Consider the following 23,812-nt stretch of genomic DNA (forward strand, 5'->3'; position numbering starts at 1 on the left):
TTCCAATAAGAGAAGCTGTTCTCACTGAAAGCTATTCAGAAAAAAATACTAAATAAAATATGTAGAAAATAATAATAATAATAATAATAATGTTTAACCTGTAAAATTTTAGTATTGTTTTTTTGTGTATCTAAGATTTTTTTTTTTTAATTCACTCCAAAAACTGTAACTGTCCTGCAACAGACTTTTTGGTGCTTTTTTGCACCCCTATGGTGCTCCCACTCCCCCTTTTACGTCCTGTATATTCAGAGCGTGTGTTTCTGTGTACCCACGGAAAATTCACAGGGAAACGTCAATAGAATATTCTGTTTATTTTTGTTTACATCAAAGAGGTAAGGAATTTGAGCTTTAAAGCGCAATAAAGCACAAATAAACATTCATTAGACTTAAGTACGCCGACTCAGCTTAAAGAACACTTTCTTCTCCTCACACAGTAAACATTGCAGTCTCCCAGCAGAGTAGAAGACAAAAAAGCCCACTATTTTCCCACAGAATACACTATTCTTTACATATAGCTTATGATGATGAGCTTGTATTGTCATTAGAGATCAGCAGGACTCTGAATGAGTTTAATGTGAAGGGCATTCACTGTTTAATATAAAGATAAAATAATATTTCTGTAGCAAAATACTAATTTATGACCATAGCATCTTTTTTGTAAGACCATACATATTTTCTTTAAATATGTGAATGTATTATTGTTTCAACCCCTAAGTAGTCTCAGTGAGAAAACTATATAAATACATTGGTAATAAAATATGATGATAATGATGATTATTCAGAATCAGAAAGAGCTTTATTGCCAAGTGTGTTTACACACTTAGGAATGTGTCTGGGTGTCAGGAGCATCAAAATATGAAAAAATATCAAAATATTGAGAAAATCACCTATAACGTTGCATATTACTAAGCAAAAATTAGGTGTTGATATATTTATGGTGGGAAATGTACAAAATATCTTCATGGAACATGATTTTTACTTAATATCCTAATGGTTTTTGGCAATAAAGAAAATTTATAATTTTGACCCATACAATGTATTGCTACAAATTTACCTGTGCTACTGATGACTGGTTTTGTGGTCCAGGGTCACATATAATTATAATTAATTATTATATAATCATTATATTATTATTAAATATAATTATAATTAATATTAATTGCTATTATTATTATTATTTACCAATCACTTTTGATTATTTCGGAAAATGTGTAGCTGGTTGCTTACTATCACTGTTCATACATATGCTGTCTGTAGGCAGTAAATGTGCCTTTCACTCATAATGACCAGACCAAGAAAGATCCAGAATGGTCAAGTACAGTGAAAAAGCATTTACATGCAACAAATGTCTTGTCATTCTTGATAAATACAACAGGAGATAGCAACTGGTTACTGAACAGTTTTAAAGGCTGTTTGTATAAATATTTATCACACCAATTTGAAATATCTTAGAAAAAACTTTTTTACTATCACTAATATTAATAAATCACTAATTATCACTAATATTGTTAATAATAAGGTGTGTATGTATGCAATTAGAAGTTGTGAAATTACAAGAGATCATATTTTTTAATGGATAAATAATGGCTTGCGGTTTCATCATGAGAGAATTTTCCCTCAGACAGGTGTATATGTGACAAAAGAAACCATTGTCTTTTGTTCCCGTGCATTAGGCATTTAGTGCCCTCTATTGACTATAGCTTAACAAAACAAGCTATTCAGCGTTTAAGAATAAAATGACAAGCCAAACAATAGCTTTCATGACAACATTTGATCTCAGTTTATTTTTCTTGTAATCGCGTTTGACACACGTCGAGAATGTGATTTGATCTGATGAATGTCAGTTATTCCTGGTATTCATCATTGATCGTATGCTCTGGATTATTAGGACATCATATGCAAATGAATTATGCCTGCAAAATTATTTATGCTGGAAATCCAAAGCAGGGGAAAGGCAATCAAAATCATCAAATATTATACTAGGTTTTATTGTGTTTAAAATATCCTTTAAAAAGCGTCGTACGATTGACCGTCAGAAATAAATCAAATCTGGGTTTTAGTTACAGATTAAGTGTATGACTTAATTTAAATGATGATGATGATGATATATAGACCATTTCAAGCGCTATTCGGCGGCTTAAGGAAGTGACGTCGTTGGTCCCAGGACGTTTCCGGTTAGTGATCCAGCGCATTCAAAACAATGGCGAGAAGCGCTTTATGAACAGTGGGGTTGCGGTCATATATATATATACAAACATCCTGCTTAAATGTCTAAATTAAAATTAGATCCTTGTCGTTCGGTGGTTGTGTGCTCCCTCTGGGGCGGTACTAACATTCTGAGACGTGTTTAACGGTAGATTTCCGCGAAACGTACCCGTGTTGCGGCAGTGAAGGAGAAGGCTGGATAACAAGCAACTCTAGGATATACAGCGCACATTTCGATTCAGGCAAGTAAATATCGTTTTTAATTAATCGGTTTATTTGTATATCTTTACGTTAACTCTTCAAGTATGATGCTGCATAATTTAAAGTAGCATTTTGTCATTGTTTACATATGCATCTAGCTTTCGTGTGTAACGTTAATGAAAAAAGGCAAGTTTTTTATTTCTGTTTTATTGCTAAGTGTTATGTGGGTTAAATTCATATTAGTCGTCTAGTTATTTTGTCAGTTGACAAATGCAGTGAGTAACATGAAAGTACGTGAATGTCGTATTGTGTAACAGTTAACGGCAGTAGTTTACAAAACGTAATGTTTATGGTAAATATTATTTTCCATCACATAAGCTTTGGTAATGTTAATTCCAAGATGTACTTACGTATTAAGCAATAATAGCATTATTATTTTTTTATATTGTGCATTATATTAAATAATTGTTTTTCTACTTTTATCCTTATATAATGTAAACAAAATTTATACAGGTGATTTCTAATATCATTTGTTTCTTAATCTAGGAAGCATTTTGATGTAAGCAGTTGTAAATATGCAGCAGGGTCACTAAATCTGACAATACAGTGTAATACTGAAATTTGTTAGCTCCCTGTAATTCCCATAGAATTGGTTAAATGTTATATACATTTTCATAATGATGGCTAATATCCTTTGTTTTGTTTTCTAGAAAGTATTCTAAACTGATGTAAACAGTTGCAGAAATACAGAAGGGTCACCAAATCTGAGAAGGCAGTGTAAGGAGAGCCATCATCTGTAGACACCCAACGACAGTTGATCATCCTGCAGTGACAAACCACATCTGACCATATCAACACCCAGATGTGATTGAGAACTTGAGTGTAGTATTCAGTAATTTAGTGTAGTACTTAAAGCGACTGATGACCAGGCCAGATACAGACTGCTGCTTTTGATATTTGTTCCCCCTTTGTACTCCATTTCAGTTCAAATGTTGTTTCAGTTGTTGTTTCATTTGTTGAAGCATTTTATGTTCATACAAATATTTACATATCAATACATGTGCTGGAAATAAAAACAGTTGAAAGTGAGAGAATGCTTTTTGTTTATATACAGTACTGGTCAAAAGTTTGGACAAAGTAGTTTTTTTATGTTTTTGAAATAAGTATTTTATGTTTATTAACATGATTAATTATTTAAATGATTTCTATTATAAAAAATATGTTGTGCAAAGCTGAATTAGCATCAGCCTTTACATTACACCAGTATTCATTTTCACATGAATATATATATATAAAATTTGTGTGGGTGTGAACAGTAAATACGTGCATAAAAACATATATGAATGCTTTATGTGTGTTTGTGTGTGCGTTTATTATGCTGCCTTCATGTGCTATCGTAATTATGGTAAATACCAAAATCCGACATCGAAATTGCACATGAACACCCACTCACGTTGTAATTTCCACTGGAAAGCTCGAAATTTTTTATGATACCCGAGATGGGATAAACTTTGACCTTTCAACATGGCGGACAGCTACGAAACTATACTGAATGGTAAACATTGCATGATGTTAAAAGTTAAAAAACTTATATAGGCTATATAAAATATATATACTTATATAAAAACTTATATAGGCTAGCTAAAACAGAACCATTAGTTAGTATTGTCTTTAAAAAAACTATACTATTCATGATCAATAAGATATACAGCCTATCATTTTATCGTTTGCGTTTTGATGCATCCTCTTCTTCCTGTAGCAGATGCATTAGGGAGTTTATAACCGTTTTAAAACTTTTACCCAAACAGCATGTGAGGACAAATTCCGAGTCCGCCATGTTTCTCTTCACTATGACAACAAAAGCACCTGAACACGACACACTGGTAATTTCCACTTCACAAGTGGAAAGCATCATCTTTCCCATATCACATGAAGGCAGCATTAATCTGCAGATATACAGGTTTATGTAAAACACGTTAGCCAGCATTGAATTGCGACGATCTTGTTTATTTGTGATCACATGATGACTCGGAGCATTCATACCCTCCACTTGCACTGTTCCACAGCAACAAACTTGACCAAACTAACGTTGAACACATGTTGAAATGAATTCAACACGTAATAATAGCATCGAGCGCTTAGTTTAATAGCATACATTTAGCGTTGTTTGGAACGATATGTATTGTGAAAAGTAATGTACTAATGAAAACAAATATTTAAACAGAAATACAGACTGACCACGCAATGCAAGTAAATTAATCACGAACAACCTCCGGATATCTTGGGAACAAAACATGAAGTAAGTTGCACTGCTTGCTTCAGACTGATGACATCCATTGTACGAATAAATGTTCACAATATTTCCGTTCATGTGATATGCTTTTAGCAATCTCCCGTGTACACGCACGCAGCATCGATTAGTTAATGAGCAGCTTTTTTACCTTAACTAGCTTTTTCGCTAGATTTTAAAAGAATGTGTTCGTATTGACAGATCGGAGAAATAGCGCTACCGGAAATGTTTCAGGACCGGACATGCGCAGTAACGTTCCAACGCGCTTGTTATTGTTTACATCCTTGAAATGGTCTATACAAACATCTTTTTCTTTTTTTTATGAGTAGAATCTTAGCGAAAGCTCCAGAAAATGCAGGAAGGTTCCTATAGGCTCTTATAGAAACCAAGGGCGGGACTTTCTGTGTTTTCATACTTTCATTGGTCCGTTCAGCATGAGCTTTCGAGAACTGTTCAGAACATGTAAGGAGACCGACTTCTGTATATAAACAGCAGAGCATGTTGCGGGGATCAGTGTATTTTCAGGACCAACTACAATTACGGCGAACAAACGACTTTCTCCGAGGAAATAAAAATAAATATCAAATCTGTTGAGGAAGTTTCGGTACTTCTACTATTACAGCATTTTAAGGTAAGTATATTTTGTTACTATTGTTTAGTTTCTTTTTATTATTTCACTAACTTTTAAAATGCTATCTGCTGTTTGTGTCTCAAAGATCAATTAAATCTGTATCCAACTTCAATACTGGTTCTCTAACACTAAACTTCAGTTTTATTTATACGTCCAGGTATTTAATTAGTTAGCCTCTGTCTAGAACCTTCCTTAGACCATGTTTCGGTGTAATTATTTTCGCCTACTGCTTTTTTTGTACAGTGTGTAAATGTTTTATGTAATAATAAATATTTACCTGATTTTCTATTTTCTTATAGTTGGTTGTTAACTACCTGTGAAAAAGATGTCAGCTGCAAAAGGAGTTGCTGTTGGGATTGACCTGGGCACCACCTACTCCTGTGTGGGGGTGTTTCAGCATGGAAAAGTGGAGATCATCGCCAATGACCAGGGAAACAGAACAACACCCAGCTATGTTGCCTTCACAGACACTGAGAGGCTCATTGGAGACGCAGCTAAAAACCAGGTGGCCATGAACCCCAACAACACTGTGTTTGATGCAAAGAGGCTGATCGGCAGGAAGTTTGATGACCCGGTTGTGCAGTCTGACATGAAGCACTGGTCTTTCCAAGTCGTCAGTGATGGAGGAAAACCAAAAGTTCAAGTTGAATACAAAGGAGAGAACAAGACATTTAATCCTGAAGAGATTTCCTCTATGGTCCTGGTGAAGATGAAGGAGATTGCCGAAGCTTATCTTGGGCAGAAGGTGACGAATGCAGTTATCACAGTTCCTGCCTATTTCAATGACTCCCAGAGGCAAGCGACTAAAGACGCTGGAGTAATCGCCGGACTGAATGTCCTCAGAATCATCAACGAGCCCACAGCTGCAGCCATTGCCTACGGCCTTGACAAAGGAAAAGCTTCAGAGTGCAACGTCTTGATCTTTGACCTGGGCGGAGGCACCTTTGATGTGTCCATCCTGACCATTGAAGATGGCATCTTTGAGGTGAAGGCCACAGCTGGAGACACTCATCTGGGTGGAGAGGACTTTGACAACCGCATGGTGAATCACTTTGTTGAAGAATTCAAGAGGAAGCACAAGAAGGACATCAGTCAGAACAAGAGGGCCCTGAGGAGGCTGCGTACAGCATGTGAGCGAGCCAAGAGAACCCTCTCCTCCAGCTCTCAGGCCAGCATTGAGATCGACTCACTGTACGAGGGCATCGACTTCTACACGTCCATCACCAGAGCTCGCTTTGAAGAGATGTGCTCAGACCTCTTCAGAGGAACACTTGAGCCGGTGGAAAAAGCCCTGAGAGATGCCAAGATGGACAAGTCCCAGATCAATGACATTGTGTTGGTTGGTGGATCAACAAGAATTCCAAAGATCCAGAAGCTTCTGCAGGATTTCTTCAACGGCAGAGAGTTGAACAAGAGTATCAACCCAGATGAGGCAGTGGCTTATGGTGCAGCGGTTCAAGCTGCGATCCTAATGGGTGACACATCTGGAAATGTCCAAGACTTGTTGCTTCTGGATGTTGCACCACTATCGTTGGGCATCGAGACGGCCGGTGGAGTCATGACGGCCCTCATCAAACGCAACACCACCATCCCCACCAAACAGACCCAGACCTTCACCACCTACTCAGACAATCAGCCTGGTGTCCTGATCCAGGTCTATGAGGGAGAGAGGGCCATGACAAAAGACAACAACCTGCTGGGTAAATTTGAGCTGACAGGAATTCCTCCTGCACCACGTGGAGTCCCACAGATTGAAGTGACCTTTGACATCGATGCCAACGGAATCCTAAACGTGTCAGCGGTGGACAAAAGCACTGGAAAAGAGAACAAGATCACCATCACCAATGATAAGGGCAGACTGAGTAAAGAGGAGATTGAGAGAATGGTGCAAGAAGCAGATAAGTACAAAGCAGAAGATGATCTGCAAAGAGAGAAGATTGCTGCTAAAAACGTCCTGGAGTCTTATGCCTTCAACATGAAGAGCAGTGTGGAGGATGAGAACCTGAAAGGCAAGATCAGTGAGGATGACAAGAAGAAAGTTATTGAGAAATGTAACGAGGCTGTCAGCTGGCTCGAGAACAACCAGCTGGCTGAAAAGGAAGAGTACGATCATAAGCTGAAGGAGCTGGAGAAGATCTGCAACCCAATCATCACCAAGCTATACCAGGGAGGGATGCCAGCTGGAGGCTGTGGAGCTCAGACACGTGGCAGCTCAGGGGCCAGTTCTCAGGGGCCCACTATTGAGGAGGTGGATTAAGTATGAGATGGACAGTGGTTTTGGTTTGGTTTCTTTATAATTACATTTACATAATTTATTGTTTAAGAATATTTGGACTATTTGTTTGGATGCTGTTGTGGACCACTGCTGCTGATTTTCTGTTGCACTGTATGCTGCATTAGATGCATTAGATTTTTTGCAGTTGAACATTTAAAAAATTGCATATAAAATGTATTTTTGTTAGGTATATCTGTTCTGCTACATATTATAAGAAATGCTAATGCACACATGTATAAGACTGTTAATGGTATTAAATGTGTTATGTACATGTTAAGAAATACATAGAAAGCATGCTGATTGTTAAAATGTGTAGTTTTCTGTGTGTATATTCCAGTTATAGGCATAAATGTTGTGCCATATTCCAAATAAAAGTGTTTTTTTTTTTTTTTTTGGTTCAAGGCTCAATAAACTATTAAAACTGTAAACAACATGTTACAAAAGACTGTTTTTTAGATGTTTTTTTACTTAATGTTCTTAAATGTATATACATGTCTAAAATTGATTGCCTCTAAAACATATTACAGTTGTAATACAGTAGGCCTAAGCTAACTCTATTATCAATTATATCAATGATTATTTAGGCTTACTTACCTAATTATTACTTAACAGTGAGATGCATAAAGGCTTTATCTAACAAATGAATTAGATAACATGAAAATAAAATAATTGTACTGATGCCAAAGTGTGGTTATAGCAGTCTGGGTTAAAGAGACTACTAAAAACAAATCAAATTCAAACAAATAAAATTAACTAAACACAGTGAAGTTGGTAGCTTTTTAAACAGACTCAGTTTATGTTTTTAATTTATCTTAAAGGGATATGTCACTCTGTGACCATTTATTCATCCTCATGTCATTCCAAACCTGTATGACTTTCTTTTTTTTGTTGGAACATAACCAAACTTTTTGAGAAATGTCTGTTTTTGGAAGTCACCAAAACTGTTTGGTTACCGACATTCTTCAAAATATAGATTTGGGCTGCGTAAATGAACAGAATTTTCATTTTCAGCTGGACTTGCTTGTTTGTTTTTAATATACAAAAGTTATTTTTGGCAAATGTAAAAGCACTGTCACACCAAAAGTGATACAAACAAACCTCAGGCTTAATGAAATGTAAATTTATGTTTGTACAGTAGAGGGTGCAGCACAAACACACCTTTCAGCTGTGCTGTCATCCTGGATTGCATGTAAAGTAAGATGCAGGAAAAGAATGTTAAGCGCTCTTCAGCAATAAAACACAAATGTTATGTTTATCTTAAGTCATTTTTGCTTATTGGTTTGGTTGAACTATAACAACAAAGACATTGGTTAATAAAAAATAATTAAATACATGAAGGATATTTGTGTTATTTGACATCTTTAATTATTGCAGGTTTGTGTCATATTTTGAGTTGGCATTTCACTGTTTTTATTCATTTGAGAAATAGGGAATCTGTTTTTGTGCAAGTGTGATGAGTAAAGGCGTTATCTATCTATCTATCTATCTATCTATCTATCTATCTATCTATCTATCTATCTATCTATCTATCTATCTATCTATCTATCTATCTATCTATCTATCCATCTATCTATCTATCTATTGCATAAAGATATGAAAAGCCATTTGTCAGGTTTTGCGGACCATCCTGGCCTGCTAAAAAAAACAAAACAATAGAAAGCATCACAGAAATTCTAATGGTTTCCACTACAAATACCATTACAAACATAACAAACCATCAACTTTTAACCAGTAAAATCATTCAAAACGGTTTACTGTAGTGTGTTTTGGGACATATTTCATTAGGATTTAGTGGTTTTAAGCCACCAATAGAAGGCGAACAATTATCACTAGAGACCAACAGGCACCATTACAGTTTCCAAAAAAACTTTAGGGTACAACAGGGCTTGAGGCCCACCCAAAGAAAAAAATGTGTTTTTCACTGTGCCCATAGTGTATATTTGCAGAAAAATATATACGTTTGTATTGAACATTTATAGAGCAACAGGTTTTGTGTTAAAATAAATCATACAAGTCGTTTATTTTGTTCCAAAAATCTTATGAGGTGGCAAGGGGGGCCACATGTGGTAAAAGGCACACAGTATTGATACAAATACTTTAGCTAAAATAATTTTTTTTTTACTTGTTCAAAACAATCACTTTAGCAAAGTTTGTACTATTTTCTGCTTACTTTGATTATTTTTTGTTCAATGAATATACTGTCTTTAAAATATGTTAAAATAACTCATATATTTTAAAATACAGAAACAAAATCATTTTAAAATGTAAAGATTCTGAAAGCATTGCAGTAGATCCCATAAATATGTAATATAGATTTACAGTAGTAACAACAAATGATATTTTATTATACGATATGATTAATAGCACATTTTTAAATATGATGGCTAATTCTAAAAATGGTGATTATCTTTAAAATGGACACCCAACCTAATGTATGATATTTACCATCTGAATCATGTCAACAAATAGAAAAGTCAGCCTTCTATTAATTACCATGTTAATTATTGTGCCTTTTAGACCCCAAATACCATACTTTTACATATTCTTTTGTTATTTAAAAACGGTTGCTTTAATTATCCTAAACAAAACTGAAAATCATTAAGAAGATCTCAAGATATATTCAAGAATTTTAGTGATTCTCATTTGCGACTTAAATCTACAACATTTTTAAAAACATGAAATATTAGATCAAGTAAGCACAGAATCTACTTTGCGCTGCTTCCCGCCATTGCGTCAAGGATCAAACAAAGTTTTGCAAAGTGCTAGGGAACATTGAATGGGTCAAAATTATCATTTTTTTTTTCTTTTATACCAAAAATCATTAGGATATTAAGTAAAGATCATGTTCCATGAAGACATTCTGTCAATTTTCTACCGTAAATATATCAAAACTTAATTTTATATTAATAATATGCATTGCTAAGAACTTCAATTGAATAAGGCAATTTTGTCAATATTTAGATTTTTTTGGCACCCTCAGGTGCCAGATTTTTTTTTAAATAGTTGTATCTCGGCCAAATATTGTCCTATGCTGTTTTTTCCATCTAGGGTAGAAGTAAGTGAAGAAAGATTGAGCATTACTAGGGAAACCGAAGAATACTTTCTAGTTTAATTTACGACAGAAAACACTGATAGTCCCAAGACTATCCCAGGAAATTCCCTTCCCATCATGGGCTCTCTTCTCAAACCCCTGCGTGTCCTCTTCACGCCCCTCTCCACTGATGACGCGAGTGGTTCATTTCCGGCGACCGCAATCTGTTGTTGAATGTACCGTTCTGTCCAGATTCGGGATGGTACTCGTCAAGCAATAGTGAGTGCGTTTTATCCTATACATTAAACGGATTCCGTTACGCTATATTTTACAGTCTGTGACTGGCGTATTTCAAACAATTTCCCATATGGCATAGTAAACAGATCATTTTAAGCCGTGATTTGGATGTGCTGGACGGGCGCTAGCCGCTTAGCCTGCCTGATACAGCATTATAGTGTGTTTACAGACCGCGTCCCCACCAACGCCTCTGTTCATCAACGCATGATAGGATGAGTATTGAATAAGAGTAATATATTGAGTTCAGACTCCGCTGTGTGTTAAAATGCCGGTTTATCGCAAAACAAAGCGGGGCCAGCTAACGACACGCCCGTTATACAGGCGCGGCGTGATGCAGTGTCCATGATATGAGAGAATAAATGATTCAGAGCTGTTTTTAACCTCTGCTCACTTCTCATTTCAGCCAGGTGCTGTTGCCATGTTCAGTAGAAGAGGTAAGAGTCCATGCTTTTACAGTAACCGGCTCCTGTGCCTTCTGTGATCAATGGGGATCTGTGTTTCTGCTTAAGCAAATATTTAGACAGCTCCCTTCACCTTTAATGGAGTCAGAGCAGCACCTCTTCGTTTGTCTCTATTGTGCTGTGAACTGGTGGACAGTTGACACTAGTTATTTATGTAACACCCCCTTTGCGCCCCTCTCAGTACCAGGTCGGCCAACTGTACTCGGTTGCAGAGGCCAGTAAGAACAACACAGGGGGAGGAGAAGGGATCGAGGTCCTTCGAAATGAACCTTACGAGAAGGAAGGCGAGAAGGGCCAGTACACTCACAAGATCTACCACATACACAGGTGAGAGCATGTGTACAGGCTTTGATCATGTTGACAGCCATGCTGGTTTCACTTATCAGTAAGATAAGATAAGACTGTGATCACAGAATTGTTGTAGAAACCTCTGGCAGTGATATCTACTGTTTAGCAGCTACACTTATTATTCTAGTTATATGTGACTGACGCTGAACCACAAAACCTAAAGTCTTAAGTAACATGGGTATATTTGTAGCAGTAGCCAAAAATACATTGAATGGGCCAAAATGATCAATTTTTTCTTTTATACCAAAAATCATTAGGATATTAAGTAAAGCTCATGTACTATGAAGATATTTTGTCAATTTGCTACTGCAAATGTATCAAAACGTAATTTTTGATTAGTAATATGCATTTGTAAGAACTTAATTTGGACAACTTTAAAGGCAGTTTTCTTAATATTTAGATTTTTTTTTGCACCCTAAGATTACAGATATTCAAATAGTTGTATCTCGGCCATATATTGTCCAATCTTAACAAACCATACATCAATGGAAATATTTAATTGAATTATGCAAAACTAACATTAAAGGTGTCTACATTGTTACAAAAGTTAATTCTGTTTTTTTTTTTTTTTACTTTCTGTTCATCAAAGAATCCTGAAAACACACTTTCCACAGAAATATTAAGCAGCACAACTGTTTCAACACTGATAATAGTAAGACATTTTCATTGAGCTCCAAATCAGAATATTGGAATGATTTTTCTGTAAGATCATGTGACAGTTCAGCACAGGAATAAATCACATTTCAAAATATATTCTGATAAAAACAGCTATTATAAATACAGTAATAAATAACATTATTTCGCAATATTCCAGGTTTAATTGTGTTTTTGATCAAATAAATGCAGCCTTGATGAGCATAAGATCCTTCTTTCAAAATTATTGAAAAATATTAAAAGAACAGTAGTGTATAGGGAAGACTGGGGCAAGTTTCACACTTTTTTACTTTGTCTTGGCTAAAATGGCCAAGTTAAAGTTTATTTGACTGAATCATCACACATTACATGGTTTTAGTCACAATAATAGTCATTTTAGCAAAATGTAAGCAATAACAATTATGAATCACAAAATGTTCATGAATCAGCAAAGATGTTGTGCTGTACAACATTATTAGAACATAAATTGTGGGATGTACATTTATTAACACATTTAAGAATTCTAATACAAATGTGACATCTTGTCCCTGCCTATATGCATATAAAGTACTCTCGTCCCTCTCGACCCTTGCGTAAATGCTTTATTGTGTTTGCTTGTTTAATCAAACAAATATTTGAAGGATAATATTCATAAAATTATTGAATTTATGGCTTTGTTTAAACAAATATGGGCCGTTTGGTACAGTTGGTCCAAACTGCTGTCCCACAACCAAAAAACACATTTAAAAAGCAATTAGAGTAGTATTCAAATCTTAAAAGTTTACTAAGACCCTTCTTTTATCTATTGAAACTTACAATAATATTTAAAATATTAGTAAGCTTAATATAAAATCATCATTTATTGGGTACTTTCAGTTGGAAGGTGGCTGTGCTGAACTCTAAACCCTAAATCTCCACTTATGAAGATTATATTAAAAAAAAAAAAATTCCAATGTTGTTCCAAAGTCTATTTTTGATTCATTTCTTATTTTAGATTTTCTTTGTAAATTATGAAACTTAATTAAAAAAATGTGTCCTGCATTTTCATGTCACTATTAAACCACTTTATGTTTTAGTCCATTGGCTGATTTTAACTACACCCCTACATTTATGATCAGAAAATATTCCTGTGCCCCCCTCTTTCATAGCTACAAGGTGTGAGTAGATAGTTCTCATCATTTTGAGGTAATTGTGTTAAGAAGTCTGAAAAATCTGTCTAACTTTAAGAAACGTCACAGCCGAGTACCTTTTTTCTGCAAGTAAAGCACACTTTTTTGTGAGTTATTCCATAACATTTAGTTTTAATATGTGTACCGCTTTTCTAGCTAACACTGTGGTGAATAGCATCTTTGAGCTAGGTTCAGTAGGTTTTATTAGCGTTTAAGTATGCAAGTTAAAATTCTGTAATTTGATGTAGTCGCTGCCAAAGCATTACTACCGAAAATGCGCAGTCACCACCAAAACATGGGATGTTTTGTCAAAAATGAAGTATACTGAATTATCAGCTAAGATGTTATGATAGTTTTTGCTTCAGTGTATATTCAAACCAATGAATCCTTAACTTTGAAATCAGTATGATCAACTTTTTGCCTTTTGCAAAGACAAATAGGATTCAAAATACAACAAATCTCATAAATTAGATTAGAATGTAATTTGGAATGTAAATGTAATTGTTATTGATTTACCTCTGAAAAAGTTTAATTTATAAAATTTATATTTACAAGTAAGCTGTTAGCAAAATCTTAATAGGGCAATATAACTCTTCTAATTAAATTATTATTACTGTGTTTTTTGTAGTGACATTTGGGGAGAGGACAAATATTCCAGAACTTTCTGAAAATACAATATGAGAATTAACTGCACAGTTATTAAAAATGTGTTCCTGGGATATTACAATTTGCATATATACACATTTTTTGAAAAAAGACAAATTATTTTCAAGATGTTTCCAACTCTGACTGGACCAATTCCGTAGAATGGCCCATATACTGTTAGAAAAGACAAGAATTTGTGTATTTGGTCGTCTTACTCTTCCAAGACGTGCAGCCTTTTTTGATGCCGTTTGTTTTACAACTATATGAATATTTATTTTGTCTTTTACAGCAAGGTTCCTGGTTTTATTCAGATGTTTGCCCCTGAAGGAGCCCTGGTTTTTCATGAGAAAGCCTGGAACGCCTACCCATACTGTCGCACTAGTTAGTAAAAACTAATTATTTTGCTCATGAGTGAATAAGTGATTAATTATGAATGAGAGTATGATTCTACCCACTTCTTTTGCTTTTGCATTTAATGCATTGATAAATTACTCAGCTATGCAAAAAAATCTATTTTCTCATTGTCAATGTCGTTGTTCTCTTCACTCCCACAACTAAATCGATTATGGAACACCGCAGTCGTTACAGTAAGTGTATTTTTGAAATCATCACGCTCTGAGATTGCTCTAGACTGTTCACAGTTGTTTTTGCTGAATCAGAGTTTAGTCAGCATGTCTCACCATTTTGATCTGAACACTCTATTAAAGATGGATTACGTTTGTAAAGCTCTCTTTATGCTTTTTCCTTTTCAGAATGAATACATGAAGGATGATTTTTTCATTAAGATTGAAACCTGGCACAAACCAGACATGGGAACAACTGAGAATGTGAGTGTTAATACACAGTTCATCAGCACATTTACATGATGCCAGATAATCTTAATAATCACAATGCCACAATCGTTAATTACCGATTTTAGCCATTGTCACTATGGTTACAGGCTGTATTCCGAGTTGATGCAAGAATAGATAAGAGGTCTGACTTAAGTTATGTCTTCATTTCAATGTTTTATTTTATGTTTAGCCTCATGGTCTTCCTCCTGAGGAGTGGGAGGACATTGAAATTGTGCCGATCGATATAGCTGATCGCTCTCAGGTGGATGATGTGGTGAGTTAAATACGAAAAGTGCTTTTTTTTGTCTTTCTGTGAAATTGTGAATCCATAGTTTGTGTCAGTGCTAAAGATGCTCTACAGTCTTTTTCTTATTCTGATTCAGGTGGAGTTCATTAAAAATCTGCAGATTTAAATCAGATCCATACATTAGCACAGAATCCTGTGTTGACCTGCTATTTTGCTTTTATGTTTCTCCTCTTCCTCATTCGCTCATCTCTCCATCTCCGTTTCATTTGTCTCTCAGGACTATAAAGCAGAAGAGGACCCTGCCATCTACCACTCAGAGAAAACTGGGAGAGGACCTCTGGGACCTGAATGGAAGGTACACAAACAAGCCATATTCACATATATATGCTTTTTGAAACACAACAGCTCTTTTCTTAACGCCTTTATGAATACTGCCTATATAAAAATTTTTTTACAGGTGTCTTCACAAAAAAATGTTAAAAAAAAATCACTTTCAAACCAAATCCATGTTCGTCCTTGTGCAGAATTTCGCATTGTGTTGATTTCTATGGAAATAACTGGAATTTGCCAATGAAAATTTGATGAACAACACTAAAACGTGACAAAATCCTATGACTTTTTGTTAGTGGGTGAACTCTTATGCCAGCGTCCATTATCTCGGAAGCATATTTCTGATGTCTTGAATTTCTCTAAGTGTCTTTACTTGTAGTTTATTTGTATTTACTTGTATTTTATATGATTTAGTTAGTTTTTTGTATCAAAGATAAAAAATGTGTACAGTTTTGTTTTAAATTGATTCTCGCCATAAATATATCTGTGGTGGCTGGCATGATGCTTAATGATAAACAATTACCTCATTGTTGACTCATTAGGAAGCAACTCATGAACATGTGAAGAGCACAAAACTCAGCTGATTAGATTTGAACAGTTTTCCATTTTAATTACAGTAAGCTACTTTTTTATTGATACTGTTAAATACTGAAAGAAGTTTATTTGAAATCAATATTCCTCTTGCCTTGTCTGCCGTCTTGGATTAAATTAGAACAGAGCTAATGTTGTAATTGATCTCATTCTTGATCATGTATGCACAGTTTCTGTTAACATTAATTGTATTGAACTTTTCAAATGAGTGATTATCTATAATATTTGTTCTTGATGTGCCCACCTATCTCTGTCTGTTGCAGAAAGAGCTTCATAATGGTAACTGTCCCTATATGACAGCGTACAAGCTGGTGACGGTTCATTTTCGCTGGTGGGGTCTGCAGGGACGTGTGGAGAGCTTCATTCATAAGGTGATCCTTCAGCACTTAAGAGTTCTGTATGGCACCAGCACCAAAAGGCTCAACTTACTCTTTTATACTGTGCTGGTTAAATTTAATCAACATCAGAGATATGTTTCCATCACATCCCTATATATTCTGATGGATCCAAATCTGAGGACCATGTATCATCTTCAACAGCTACATTTTGACAGCAGAAACAAATGCTATCATCTTGGCACTGGATTCTTGGTATCTTTGCATCACACCTGAGGAACCATTTCATAGTTCCTAGAACTATTGGCAGAAGTACCCACTTTTTAGCATGTTTGCACCACAGGAACTAGGAGCGTATTTAGTTCTAGGAACTCTATTTGGCGAAACTAAATTAGCTGCTACTTCAAAGTAGGGTCGAAAACAGTTCTGTAGTAACTACCAGTGATGTAAGTGTATGCTGACTGGCCAAATGCATAAGAAACACCAGTTTTTTAAAAGCTGTGTAAACGTATTTACTCCACGAACATGGAATTGTAAATGACATTTGTAAATGACGAGCATAAAGACGTCGCTGTTTGCCGCTTTAGAGTTCCTGCTGCCGGTGCGAATGGAGTAATTGCTTCTCTAGGAACCACCATGCTGGCTAGTTCCTAGAACTACACTGTGTGAAAGCCCTTACTGATTGGCCAAATGCATATGAAACATTGGCTACCCAGCATTTAAAAAAAAACATGTAAATATATTTACTCCACGAACATGGAAAACAGCGTTAGTGGCATTTAGCTACTTGTTTTCTGCAGTGTTGTTCTTTTCTCCGCCTTGATGATATGTAACACTGTGAGTTGTTGCAGGAGATTTAGTCAGTTGCATAAATTGAGCATTTACATTTCATCTGTGTTATCATGAAACCCACTGATTATGGCGTCCTCCATTCACTGGCTGTTGACGTTTGTAAATACTGCGAATAAAGACGTCACTGTTGAACGCTGCCAATACGAATGCATCCAGGAAAACAGCCACAGGGGGAAAACGTTTTTCTAGGAAACACCATGCTGGCTAGTTCCTAGAGCTATGTGTTGCAAGAGCCCCTAAAGACTATGCAGCAGAGAAATTTTCTTATAATTGAAGACACAAAGTCCTGTCTTCAAGCAATATGATTCAATAAAAATGATCACCCAGCACTTTTTACACACTGCTGAAACTAGAGGGTAAAAAATTGAATATGTGATTTTGTTGGGTACCTGGGCACTGTGCAAACGAGGAAGCAGAAACTGCTGCAGAAGGGAAGATCTGAAAATGTGGAACTAAAGCCAATAATTTATTGCAATATTAATAACAGTGTGGAATCTATAAGTGAGCCTGGACCATGGTCTTAAAGGATTCTACTTTCAATATATTTCCTGCCAATTTACTTACCCCCATGTCATCCAAGATTGTCTTTTCTTTCTTCAATACATTTTTTTGAGGAAATTTGTTTTAGGGTTTTTCTCCATATAGTGGACTTCAATGGTGCTCAACAGATTGAAGGTTAAAATGCAGTTTAAATGCAGCTTCAAAGGGCTCTAAATGATCCCAGTCAGAGAATAAAGGTCTTGTCTGGCGCAAGTGGTCAGTCATTTTCTTAAAAAAGAAATATTTATACACTTTTTAACCACAAATGCTGGTCTCGTCTAGCTCTGCGATGCGCATGTGTATTCTGTGCACTCCAGTTCAAGACAGTTCAGATATGTCAAATCTCATTTTCTCCTCCAACTTCAAAATAATACTACATCACTGCTTTACCTTATTTTTTGTAAAGGGTGTTTGACCCTCCTTGCACGTGGCCTTTGTAAACACTGAGTTGGTACTTCTGAAGCAATGTAGGATGATTTTGAAGTTAGAGAAAAAAATGAGGTAGAACTTTTGAACAGGAGTGGAGAATAAGCATCGCAGAGCTAGACAAGATGAGTATGTGAGGTTAAAAAGTATATAAATTGTAATTTTTTTTTTTAGAAAATAACAGATTGTTTTGCTAGATAAGACCCTTATTCCTCGCCTGGGATTGTGTAGAGCCCTTTGAAGCTGCACTGAAACTGCATTTTTAACCTTCAATCTGTTGAACACCATTGAAGTCCACTATATGGAGAAAATTCCTGTAATGTATTCCTCAAACTTAATTTCTTTGCCACTGAAATAAAAAAGACATGAACATCTTGGATGATATGGGAGTGAGTAAATGTTCAGGAAATGTTTTATTTTGGAAGTAGAGTAATCCTTTAAGTAGCACAGGTATATTTGTAGCAATAGCCAAAAATACGTTGAATGGGTCAAAATTATTGTTATTTATTTATTTTTCTTTTATGCCAAAAATAATTTAGTAAATTTCCCACCGTAAATATATTGGACCTTAATGTTTTGTTATTTTATTAGTAATTTGCATTGCTAAGAATTTAATTTGGACAACTTTAATGGCGATTTTCTCAATATTTTGGAAAAAAAAAAAATTTGTTCCCTTCACATTCCAGATTTTCAAATAGTTGGATTTTGGCCAAATATTGTCATATCCTAACAAACCATACATCATGAAGTCTCAATTTAAAAAAAAAAAGACCTTTATGACTGGTTTTGTGGTCCAGGGTCACGTATACTATGAAGTATGAGCAAACCAAAAACCAGTTGTTTCTATAAGACATTAATATGTGCTTTTAAGAACGAATATGCTAGTATTATGCATGCTAATAAGCAACAAGTTAATAGTGAGAACTGTCCCCTAAACCTGAAATGTTCTCACCATGAAAAAGCTGACATGGTGTTAAAAAACAAACAAACTAACAATGCTCTACTAGTTTGATATATTTTTGGTGATTTGACAGCTCTTGTCAGGTGTTAAAAGTCGTTTGTCATGCTGTTGGACTAATATCAACCCCATTTCTCTCTGTGTTTGAGTAGCAGGAGAAAAGGCTTTTCACTAATTTCCATCGGCAGCTCTTTTGTTGGCTGGACCGCTGGGTGGACCTCACTATGGATGACATTCGTAGGATGGAGGAAGAGACACAGAGGGAGCTGGACCAGGTATGCATTTCTGTAGAAACCATGCAACGTAGTTCTTTGTTTTTAACAAAATGACTGCAGGACATTATAAATTATTAAGATTAATGAAGATGATTTATACATTGCAATTACAGTCTTACCAGTTTTGTGTTACATAAAGCTAGACTTGGGTCGTTTTGATGTTTCTAAAGTCTCTTATGCTCACTAAGGCTTGATTTATTTGATCAAATATACAGTAATAACAATTTCTCAATTCCTCTATTTATACTACTAATAATTTATTCTTTTTAAATGTTAAAAAGTTTGCTTTTTAACATTTTATAATAACATGTATTATTTAACTTTAGATGACTACATTAGAAGTGTTTTAAATTGCTAGTTCATGTTAACTAAACTAAATTTTTTCCATTTACTAATACATTATTCAAATCAAAAGTTGAATGTTAATATTTAATATCCCCTAAGATAACATGAACTGACAATGAATGGTTGTATTCTTATTAGCTTGGTTTATTTATAAATATTTCAACAAATTGCTTATTCTTAAGTTTAGTTAATGCATTAACTAACATCATTGACTAATGAGACCTTACTGTGAAGTGTTACCGAAGCTTTTCTTCTTATTATTAATGTTGAAAACAGGTGTGCTGATTAATTTGTGGGAAAATCGTGATACATTTTTTCTTTGATGAATAGAAATGTTGTAGCATTATAAATGTCTAATTAATGACACTTTTGAATAATGTGTTCTTGCTGAATAAAAGTATTGATTTCTGGCTTTAAAAAAAATCTTACCACAAACTTAGGAATGGTAGACGGATTATTATTAAATCTGTTTATTTTGATTTTCAGATGCGCAGCCAAGGCTCTGTGCGAGGGATGAAAGCGGGGGAGGACTAGGAAGAGCCAAAAGAATGGAAGAAACAAAATAGGGGCTACTTTTTATTTTACCTCCTCCAGTCCTCATGGCCAATCACAACGTGCCACATCATCAAGCCCTTCCAAACAGGAAACTGTCATCCCTTTCCCAGGACATGTCCATTACCATGAGTGTGAATGCGTTTAAGCGAATGTGCACAGTATGCATGTGTATCTGTGGTTTGTGCAGTCTGACTTTAAACCTCATCATTTGCTGCCAAATTCTTTTGGATTCACTTACGATATGTTAAGTGATACCGGCATTTCTTTTTATAATTAAGTATTATAACTGTTTAATGGTTTTTGGTTCATTTTGCAACCATCAGCTTTTTACTGAGTGCGCCGGTGGAGTAACGAATCCCAAACCTGTTCCGCAGAGAGTCTGAGGATATCATTCACTACATGTATTTTGACCATAAATAAATGACTAAGTAATTTACTTCTTAATTCTGTTAAATTTGTCATGTTGTTCAGGAAATATCGGTGGAACTTGTATACGCCTCAAGAGGTAGGATCATTGACGTCAGATGAACGAGTAATTGAGATTAAAGGGAAACAGAAGGCTTGTTCAACTGCATAACGGTTTTCTGGTTTAGTTCCGGTGGTCTTTCGCTTTGGTTCTGCACTGATTCCAGTGTGGATGTCATTGAGAGCAGTGGATGGATATGGTTTCATTTTTAAACTGAGTGTAAGAGCCTTGAAACCCCTCCCACCTTTGACTGACATGCCACAGGCCACGCCCCTCCGTTCGGGTGGGATGGTCTGAATTTTTGGAGAGTGAAGTACAATTTACAATACTGTAACAACAAATAAAAGAAAACATCATTGACTACCAAGAGCTGTGTGCATCCTTTGATTCTTCTGCGCTGTTGTTTTTATTTGAATCAAGATTATGCCTTTTTAAATGACATTTTCTAAATAAAAAAAAATTGCCTTGTATGTTTTTCTGTAGACCATGCATTTAAGAAGCATAATTTACATCCTGACTTAAATCAAACCACCTTTGTTATTATGCGACCAAATTTATGTGCTATTTATGTGATTTTATTTTAGATTAAATCATCAGTTTGCGTACATAATCTGTTGTTTGGTATGGTATGCACCTGTATGATGGTACTTGCTGTATATGGCCTCGTTCTCTCCTCAGTGATCGACAACGTCCTCTAGTGGTTTGAATTTGTGCGGAATTATTTTGGGTTTGTGTAGTTCGTGTACAATTTCACATTTTTCAATCCCAGACAGTGTAAAAAAAATTATACATGTTAGGTCGTCGACCGTGTTAGCACAGAATAATTTATCAGATAAAGCTTACAAACTCCGTGCCACAAAATTATGTGAAACTTTTCAGTATGTGAATTAGCCTTTCAACCAGGTGTCAATGACAGTTCTGTAGAATTAAATACAAAACAAAAGTAAGTTTTAAATGTTATATAGCAACTTTTTAAATGAACTCTGGCGGATTTGTTTGCTCGTAAACCCATTATTAAATCTAAATATCTCTCTGTCAGACAACATTTTGACGCAACGAACACGGCTAAGGAAGGATGTGAAGGTAACCCTGGCGAAAAAAACAGCTAAAACCAGCCTAGGCTGGTTGGCTGGTTTCAGCTGGTCAACCAGACTGGTTTTAGCTGGTCATAGCTGGAAGGCAGGCTGGTTTTAGAGGGGTTTTGGCCACTTTTCCAGCCTAGTCAGGCTGGGAAACCACCAGCTAAGACCAGCCAACCAGTCTAGGCTGGTTTTAGCTGTTTTTTTTCAGCAGGGAAGCTATAGCTGACTTGTAATCATGTTTGTTAATGTAAAATACGAAAATAAAAGAGGGCTAGGGAGAGAACAAAATGGGCAAGTCACAGATTTAGCTTTAATGTTTGTTAGTTTTATTATAGAACGTGTTAGCAAGGAAATCAAGAATTCCTCAAGAGTTTCTTGGGTGACAAAAAGCAGATGTGAGGGGGTCTAGGATTGATTTTAGATGGCAATCACAGCCTTTTGTGCTGGAAAAGGTTCACAGACCAAAGGTTACATCACGATTTGGTCAGTTACCTGGATGCGTGGCCATTTTGGAGATACTTAGATGTAAACAGCAGCATGGATCGCACAGTTATTGAACTACTGAATACGTTGTGCTGCTAGTTTATGCTATCTAAACTAGGGCTGCAACTAACGATTATTTTGATAATCGATTAGTTGGTCGATTATTTTTTCGATTAATCGGTTAATTGGCTTAAATCTCAATTTTTTTTTATTTTATTGGCAAAAATCACAATATTCCACATTCTGCCCAATGTCCTTCAAACAAATGTGTCAACTGAATGTTATGAACAGTGCTTAATTTATTAGACCACCGGTTGTAATAAAGAGAAAAGACAAATATATAAGGAAAAACACTATAAAACGTTTGACTATTTTTTTTCATAGATAACCGCAATAAAAACAGCATTACAAATAGCCTACTGTTACTAAAAAGCTTATTGCATATTGCATATTGGAAGACTAACCAATACAGAAAGCTAAGAAATGATTTTGGTAATCACCAATACTGTTAGTTTGGAGCAGCTGTGGCACAAACCTTACATAATTTGTTAAACACCTTATATTTATGTGTTTTATTAGATTTGTTAAGCACTGTATGAAGTGAACAAAGTTTAAATCTCTACATTAAAAATGAAAAGAATAGCCTAATACAGATAATAAAGATGAATAAAAACAAACTCAGTGTTAACCAACAGGTGAGAAGAATGTTCTGCAGGAACACGCGTTCACTTTGATCGAAGTCACATTTACTGTCATTTCTTTATATATGAAGCGTCTGATATTTATATATCAGATACACGCTGTTATCCCTTTACAGTTCCTACTCTTCATAAATATGTGCACTACATGTTTTCTTTTAAACCTAAATATAACATTCAACGACATATTTCAGCACAATTAATGTTTGAGTATTGTCTCCCTCTCTGTGTTCCGGCTGTTCCGATTTAAACTTAACACAGACTGTCAGGATCAGTACCGCCGCTCCCTATACGCAGAGTACGCAGTCTGCGTCGGGCACCAACTCCCAGGGGGGCATCATCCCAGCTGCTAAAAAAAAAAAAAAATCGTTTTTATATATTATAATAATATATTAATATTAATAATATACATATACAAATAAACAAAAATATAAATGTATATATTGCATTTTACGGTTAACGCAGAGTAGGCTGGTATTCTAGTCTTTGCTAATAAGCACACGTGATGACGCGCAGCATCTGCGCCGCGACGCGCCCTCACCACTGTTTACGGCTGCCAGTGCCTATTTGGCCACAAATGATGATAATAATTGATGAACAATATGCCTGG

At 35.4% G+C, this 23,812-nt stretch overlaps 2 protein-coding genes across 2 annotated transcripts; both read left to right on the forward strand.

The window, feature by feature from the left end:
* Positions 1-5,050: 5,050 nt before the first annotated feature.
* Positions 5,051-7,998, forward strand: LOC141321412 (heat shock 70 kDa protein-like). The gene is made up of 2 exons (XM_073833372.1): positions 5,051-5,327; positions 5,627-7,998. The coding sequence occupies exon 2, from the start codon at positions 5,653-5,655 to the stop codon at positions 7,582-7,584; it is 1,932 nt and encodes a 643-aa protein (XP_073689473.1). The 5' UTR covers positions 5,051-5,327; positions 5,627-5,652; the 3' UTR covers positions 7,585-7,998.
* A 2,812-nt stretch (positions 7,999-10,810) lies between these two features.
* On the forward strand, positions 10,811-21,306 carry pitpnbl (phosphatidylinositol transfer protein, beta, like). Its single transcript, XM_073833373.1, has 11 exons — positions 10,811-10,912; positions 11,334-11,364; positions 11,573-11,718; positions 14,476-14,567; positions 14,766-14,773; positions 14,939-15,013; positions 15,210-15,293; positions 15,544-15,621; positions 16,451-16,558; positions 19,451-19,573; positions 20,405-21,306. Exons 1-11 carry the CDS (start codon positions 10,824-10,826, stop codon positions 20,450-20,452), a joined length of 882 nt encoding a protein of 293 aa, XP_073689474.1. The 5' UTR covers positions 10,811-10,823; the 3' UTR covers positions 20,453-21,306.
* Positions 21,307-23,812: the final 2,506 nt, after the last annotated feature.

The sequence above is a fragment of the Garra rufa genome, chromosome 1, assembly GCF_049309525.1.
Source record: "Garra rufa chromosome 1, GarRuf1.0, whole genome shotgun sequence".
In the NCBI taxonomy this organism is placed as follows: domain Eukaryota; kingdom Metazoa; phylum Chordata; class Actinopteri; order Cypriniformes; family Cyprinidae; genus Garra; species Garra rufa.

What these genes read in the sequence shown, in the direction of transcription:
- LOC141321412 (XM_073833372.1), top strand. Translation starts at nt 5,653, where the DNA reads ATGTCAGCTGCAAAAGGAGTTGCTGTTGGGATTGACCTGGGCACCACC.
- pitpnbl (XM_073833373.1), top strand. Translation starts at nt 10,824, where the DNA reads ATGACGCGAGTGGTTCATTTCCGGCGACCGCAATCTGTTGTTGAATGT. An exon ending in TGCCATGTTCAGTAGAAGAG is followed by an intron (nt 11,365 to 11,572) that starts GTAAGAGTCCAT and finishes CGCCCCTCTCAG; the next exon opens with TACCAGGTCGGCCAACTGTA. An exon ending in CACAGAGGGAGCTGGACCAG is followed by an intron (nt 19,574 to 20,404) that starts GTATGCATTTCT and finishes TTTGATTTTCAG; the next exon opens with ATGCGCAGCCAAGGCTCTGT.